The 6,884-nt window shown below is 46.7% G+C and overlaps 1 protein-coding gene across 1 annotated transcript; it reads right to left on the bottom strand.

Annotated features, from left to right (window-relative positions):
• Positions 1 to 2,828: 2,828 nt before the first annotated feature.
• Positions 2,829 to 5,674, bottom strand: LOC123106469 (peroxidase 2-like). Its single transcript, XM_044528624.1, has 2 exons — positions 5,436 to 5,674; positions 2,829 to 3,800 (listed from the first exon to the last, which is right to left on the bottom strand). Exons 1-2 carry the CDS (start codon positions 5,625 to 5,627, stop codon positions 3,159 to 3,161), a joined length of 834 nt encoding a protein of 277 aa, XP_044384559.1. The 5' UTR covers positions 5,628 to 5,674; the 3' UTR covers positions 2,829 to 3,158.
• Between the last annotated feature and the right edge of the window lie 1,210 nt (positions 5,675 to 6,884).

Raw genomic sequence — 6,884 nt, 5'->3', positions numbered from 1 at the left:
CCGAACGAAACACATTGAAGTTGACTATCACTTTGTGCGTGAACGTGTCTCTCAGAAGCAACTACAGATCAAGTTTATTTCTTCCAAGGATCAACTTGCTGACATCTTCACCAAGCCATTGCATTTGCCACAGTTTGAGACTTGCAGGCGCAATCTTACCCTTCTAGATTCATTAGAAAGTGGCTAAGATTGAGGGAGGGTGTTAGACTGTATTTACATGTGTATATTGCAACGTTGTATACCACCTCATTATATATATATGTGATAGGCCACCCCTAGAGGGTTGTGCCGGTTCCTCCCAAAGCCCATTGTCTTACACTGAGGAAGAGCTACTACGCCGGAATCACGGGCATGTCGCTGCTGCCACACGTCTATGGGTTCCTCCGCCCGCCTCCCGCGGTTGGCATGTACCCTGCCCCTAAGGAGGCCCAAGACGGCGCCATGGACTTGTACTCCAAGGTTGGTGGCGTGGTGGTGCCGGTCATGGCGGTGGTGCTCGCGCTCTTGGTCTACGTGCAGCAGCGCTGGAACTACAAGATACTATAAGTAGTAGGCAAAGAGAAGTATAAGCTGCAGCACGTGTATTGAAGAACAAGACCAGAGACAGGAAACGAAAACGACGACTTCAATGTGTAACTATGGTTCAATTTCATGTTCGTTCCCATCCAACTGATAAAATTGTTTCCCCTCAAACAAAACTGATAAATTGTTATTTTTTGGAAACAAGTAGTCCGCACAATTTTGTGGACAATATCTTTAATTGGTTTTATACAAAATTCAATTATGTGAAATCTCCTTTTCAGTAATATTATGGAAACACATACAAAAAATGTGGTATGAATTACACATAAACAAATCAAATAAAGCAAGTACAACACAAAACAACACCTTTTAAAGTTTTCCTTTTCGTGAATACGCAATGTTTGCGTATCATTTCATTGATAAGAGGAATAGAATGAGTACAGCGATGGGTACAACACATGATACAAACGCATGCTGCCGTGTACAACACATGACACAAACGCAGGCTGGCGTGTACAACACAACTAAACCTATCAAGCCCAAACCAAGAGCGGCAACACCAAACCAGCAATAATTCCAACATAGCCAAATCCGACTCCGGGGACACCGCGAGCGAGCAAAATAGCGCCTTCAAGAAGGAAGATAGCGTCGAGATGTCGTCGCCATCCGGTCCGGAGGATCCAGACCTAGGGTTTCCCCCAAGCTCAAAGAGGGGCGCAACTAAAGGCCATGGCAGTGCCTCCAAGAAGGAAAACGACACCCGCAGGCGTCGCCGCTGCCACCGCCGGCAAGCCGAGTAGGGGTTTCTCCGTGGCCTGAGGCTGAGCAATCCCATAGCCGCTGAAAGTGGGATCGATGATGAGGGAGCAATGCCGGTTGGAGCCGCCGCGTCAGAGGGGGTTGGTGTGGCTGCACCTGCCGCCGGAGGGTGGCATCGCCTTCGGACCCATGAGCTTTGGATCGGGCAAAAGGGGGAGGCTTTAAGGTATACAGGATAGGGCCGACGATGAAGCGAAGACCGCCGCAAGGGGGAGGCGACGGCGACCTACAACGCCGGCAAGCTAGGACTACAGGGACGCATATTCGAGTTGTCGTGGCCGTAGCTGCCTGGACATCAGCGAACCAAGCAAGCCGGAATGAATGCAGCTGCTGGTCGCCAAGGCCAAAGCCGCCCGGCAGAGCACGCCAGCAGCCCAGAGACACCGGAGAACGCGAGTCTGAGGCCACCAGGCCTGGAGCAACGCCAGCAAGGACCCCGACGGTAGGTGCCCCGCGCCTGCCACTACCACTATTTCCTCTTCACCGCCGCCCAAGAACCGTCACCGCTACTCGAGGTGGAGGAAGGCCCGCCGGAGGGGGGGCTGCACAAGGCGGGCCGCGTGCGCCCCCGCAACCAGCCGCAGCACCCGCACCCGACCATAGCAAGCAGCAGCACCGTCAGCAGTCTGGGATACGCCCCCGGTGGTGGAGGGGATGGCTGCTGGGAAGGGCGGCCATGGCCGCGGCCAGGACACGCCAGGTCCACCGCCAGACGAGCAGGAGGTGGGCAGCAGCTGGGAGGGCGGTTGGGGGTGGCGCCCGCGGCGCGCCATGGCTGGATCGAGGCCGCGAGGATGGGGGCGAGAGGGATGAATCCGCCCCGCCGCCACCATCCCGAAGCGCGGCCCGGCTTCGCTGGCCGGCTCTCCGGCAGCGACATAGCGGGGGGTGGGTGGAGGAGGCCTTTCCAGCGGCGGCGGCTAGGGTTACGGAGGGGACATGGGAGGAGACATGTTCAGCCTGATGGGCAGCTTGATACCTTTTGAAGTTTTCTCACTTGGACCAGATCATCGGACCGATGTGACGAAAGAGGTATATGCGTGGTAGCTCGAGAAAATTCTCCTTCATTAAGTTCAGTCCTTCACGTGTGCCAAAATACATAGAGACAAAGTGTAGACCATTAAACCTAAGGCATTCCACAGACTCAGTTCGGCACCTAATTGTCGGGAGCGGTGATGTGCTACACAGATTGTGCCATCGGCATCTCCTCGTCTACGTTGATGACTTTCAGGCCACTGCTTTTACAAGCTCCTAAGTTTCAGCAAGTTTGCACCGATAAGATAGAGGCGGTGAGGCGGCAACGAGCTTTGTTCATGTTGTGCCGTCAATGAATGCAACGAGCTTTGACACCTTCAAGGATTTGGATGTGTATTTTAATTTTTGTACGGATGTTTTTGCAAGGGTCTATGCTACTTATTATACACGACCTTTGGCCTTTGCACAAAATAAAGACAATGTTATTATTCTTTTATTTTAGTGGGTATTGGAGTAATACAAACGAGGCATGGAATAGAACCATCAAAAGACAAATCATCACATCCATGACACCTATAGGTGATGCCATCAATTTAGGCGCGCTTCCAGCTAGTAATAGGTTAAAAATTTCAACAAAATTTCAATGAATTTATGAAATTTCGCATATTTCAGTGAGGTCCGAAATATTTTTAACCCCGAAATTTCAATGTAGATTCAAACTGATTTTGAAATAAATTAAAATTATGTTAAAATCAATTAAAATTAAGTGAAATTTGAAATATCAAAATCCGAAATAATTTGCGAAATTTCCAAAATTTCACATATTGCAGTGAGCTCCAAAATTAAAAACCTAGGTTCTGGTTGGTGACTCTGCAGTTCTTCCTTATCTCGTAATGGGTACTACCCTCGGCCGGGAGCTTGCTGAGCTTGACCATGGTGGCGGCGAAGTCATTGTTCCACTTGGTGGCATTGTTCATGTACTCGGCCATGTCGCCCCCGGCTTTGATGTCCGTGCGCATAACCCAGTCGGACTTAAAAAGCACCCTGTTCTGGAGGTTGGCGTGGTAGTAGCTGTTGTCCAGGGCGCCCTTCGCCGCGGTGTTCACCCCCGTAGTGTCGTAGCCGGAGTCGTTCTGGAACTTCAGGCTCATGTCGCGGATGTTATTCTTCTTGGCGAAGTTGTCCTTGAGCTGCTGGAACTCGAAGGTGGATTGCGGGAGGATGGCGTCTGCGGCGGCGGCCGATGAGACAATGCCGTCCTTGCGCCCTGAGGGAACAGAGTAGGCGATTTTGCCGCCGCTTAGGTATCTGGCCGCGTCACGCCCGGCGAAGACGACTATGTCGGCGCACGAGACGTTGTTGCCCAGTTTGGACTTGATGGTGTCGACGAGGCTGAAGCCGTCTAGGCCGATGTTGTTGATCGCCTTCTTCTCGGTATTGCTGCCGGACGGCGTCTGGTCCAAGAGCACCGATCCATCGCAGCCCTGCACGTTATTAACACGTGCATGCATGCATTCATCATCAATCAAATGAGCCAGACTAAGGGCAATATCAATGCATTGAAAAGGAGTATATCATATGCATTTTCAGTGGATTGTATAATTTCATGTGTTTTTGTGTGTGAAATTTTTTTGGCTTGATTTTAGTGCTAAGAGTCTTTTTCCTCTTATAAATAAAGGGTGACATCAGATACTTGAATACATGTATGATACTCATGTATGATATTAGCCCTGTAATGCATAGCATCATATAGTAGTGTCATACTCGCACTTTTTTTGTTAGGGGACACATCTTATTTATTTGTTTGTAGAACTCCAATACAAATATGTGTACACGATTGACTTGTCATTGAAATACCTAGATATGGATGTAATTTGTATTGCTTTATGTGTTTTTGTTCTCTCATGGTATTTGATGAATAGATTGAAAGTTTTCTCACAGAAAAATATCTATAGTTTTACGTGCTATGATACCATAACATAGTGTATGATACCATTCTCATCTCTCAATTTCATAAAAAAAAGGACGCGTCAAGCCAGCGCACGGCCGCCTGGGATGTTTAGCGAGCGGCCCGTCACTTTAGGTAATTTCTTGTCTCCCCTTTTAATTAGAATAGTCATCTAGTAGTCCATTTTCCTGCTACGTATTAAATGCCATCGTATGCATCTCCTCCTGTGCATGCATGTATTTATTCGCATTTATTTTGTGATTTTAAAATTTTAAAAAGGCATAACTTTCAATCCTCGTGTCGAAATTCAGATCTGTTTTCACCGTTGAAACCCTCGCAACGTGCTCTTCAAAAGTAGATTCCACATGGGGATGTTTCGACGAACTAGTCTTCCTATCAAATAAACATCAATATGTGTGCAACTAGACTACATGCCGCGCCAACCGAGCATATGTGTGTGCCAATAGTCCTTCTGCCAACTAAACATTAATGTGTGTGCAACTAGACTATATTGCCGCACCAACTAAGCATATATGTGTGCCAATAGTCCTGCCAACTAAACATCAATGTGTGCAACTAGACTGCATTGCCACGCCAACTGAGCATATATATGTAACTAGTAGATAGTTGGCCGGGGTAGTACGCTTGCAATCCACTAATAGATAGTTGGGCGGGGTAGTAGACTGGTTGCACATCAAGTTGTTATGGTTGATAGGTTGCAACCTCATATGAAGTTAGATCATGTAGCTTCAAAGTTGGTTTTAAAAAAAGTTGCATCATGTAGTACTAAAGTTGCACAATACAGTACTTTAATTGCACCATATAACACTAAAATTGGCATCAAAAAAATTTCGTTGAAACATACCCATGCGGGATCTGGTTTCCAAAATCTCGTCGCGATTTATCCAACGATGAAAACGGATCTGAATTCTGACGTGTGGTTTAAAATATATGACTTTTTAAAAATTTAAGAGGCCAAAATAAATGTGCGTGAATCTGTTTTTCAAATTAGTCTGTACGCATTTAATGTTAACAAAAAACATCCACTAGCTGATAAAAAAAGACACACATGTGAGTAATAAGCCGGCCACCCGTTCCTAGAAAAAATGCACATGCACTTTGAAGATTTCAGGTAAAAAAAACCCTTCAAAATCAAATGATGGCAACTTACATTAACCCAGCAGTCGTGGAACACCAGCCGGATGAGGGCGGCGCCGACGCCAGGGTTGCTCTTGATGGCATTCTCTACTTCTGTCCTCACGGTGGCCTCCACGTCCACATCGGCGGCCGTTGTGCCTCCGGCAGAACAGGCCAGCAACAGGCACAGAGACAACAAGGCGGCGCCGGTATTAACCTTGGCCATCTTAATTCGATGCCTCTGCTAGCTAGTTTGCTAAGATAAACTGCTGCTGTGGTCTGTGTGCTTAGGTAGCTTAAGGTGGAGGGGTATATATAGGATCACAGCGCACCAACGATCATGGATAATATATCTCCTATGCTTAGCTTGCATCCATGTGCAACGGTTACGTTAGCAGCCGCTGCCATGTTGGAGGAAACTAACTGAGTCGAATATATATCTGCGTTGCCTATTAGAGTACTACTATGTGATATTTATACAACTGGAGGAGGCATTGGGCTAGTTAGGTATCACAACTTGTCTGACTCTGACATATCCAAACTTAGTTTAGGTCATCATACATACACAGACGATTTTATTATTTAAAAGGTTTACAACACTTTTTTGTTGGCTACAAAACCATATATTTTTTGGTCTCCGTAAAATTAGGAATTTATTCATCAATGAAAAAGCGTGTACGATGGTTATATCTCAACGACCCCACACAAAATAAATCAATACATTTCCTAAGCTTCCAGGAATTGAGAGCTGCTGGTGCATCGGGGCTTTAGCCGAAGCTCATGGACCCCATCTAGAGGTTTAAGGTACGAGTGCTTTGGTGCAATTGTTTGAGTCGGTTTCTTCTTGTAATACGACATGTGTGCAAGCGACGAAGAGTCACATCACCCGTGCCCTCAACCCCTCCTTCTCGCTTGGAGCCCCTCTCTCGCCAAATGTGGCCCTCGATCAGCAACAATGGCCTTTGTCAAGGTATGTATGCTTATCTATTTTTAACCCTGTTCAGTGTGTTATAATCTTTTATTGTTTTATTTGTTCAGTGTGTTATAATTTTTTATTAATACGCTAAAAGACAATCCATCTTCATGACCCGCGCATGTGATCTGTTCCAGACTAGAATCTCTGGCATCAATTTGCTCTGACTTTAATTATCAGCTTGTTGCTACCAGCTTATAGTGCCAGCCAATAGTTTGCACATATATGCTATTACCGTCGGTCATTCCATGTCAACTGATGTTTAAATTTTATCAACTGCCATCTTCAATGATGTTTAACCCCTGTTATTTTTATCAAGAAGTCACCCGATTCACTTCAAGGCATGCGAGCCAACTCTTGTTGTCTCGATCTGGCCTTCTTATTCTAAGTTTGATTCGGCCCGGCCGGCGACACCATGCATGCATGCATGCATGACACCAAGCAACGACTGTATTGACAGACTGGCTTTGCGAGGCTTCTGCCTCCAAGTCAACACCTCTGATTAGCAAG

This window comes from Triticum aestivum, chromosome 5A (genome assembly GCF_018294505.1).
Source record: "Triticum aestivum cultivar Chinese Spring chromosome 5A, IWGSC CS RefSeq v2.1, whole genome shotgun sequence".
Taxonomy (NCBI): domain Eukaryota; kingdom Viridiplantae; phylum Streptophyta; class Magnoliopsida; order Poales; family Poaceae; genus Triticum; species Triticum aestivum.
Note: the sequence above shows the minus strand (reverse complement) of the source record. Positions and strands in the feature narration are given on the sequence as shown.

Excerpts from the sequence above, each read along its gene's own strand:
- LOC123106469 (XM_044528624.1), bottom strand. The coding sequence starts at position 5,627 with ATGGCCAAGGTTAATACCGGCGCCGCCTTGTTGTCTCTGTGCCTGTTG. Across the intron at positions 3,801-5,435 it reads TCCACGACTGCTGGGTTAAT|GGCTGCGATGGATCGGTGCT; the intron begins GTAAGTTGCCAT and ends AATAACGTGCAG.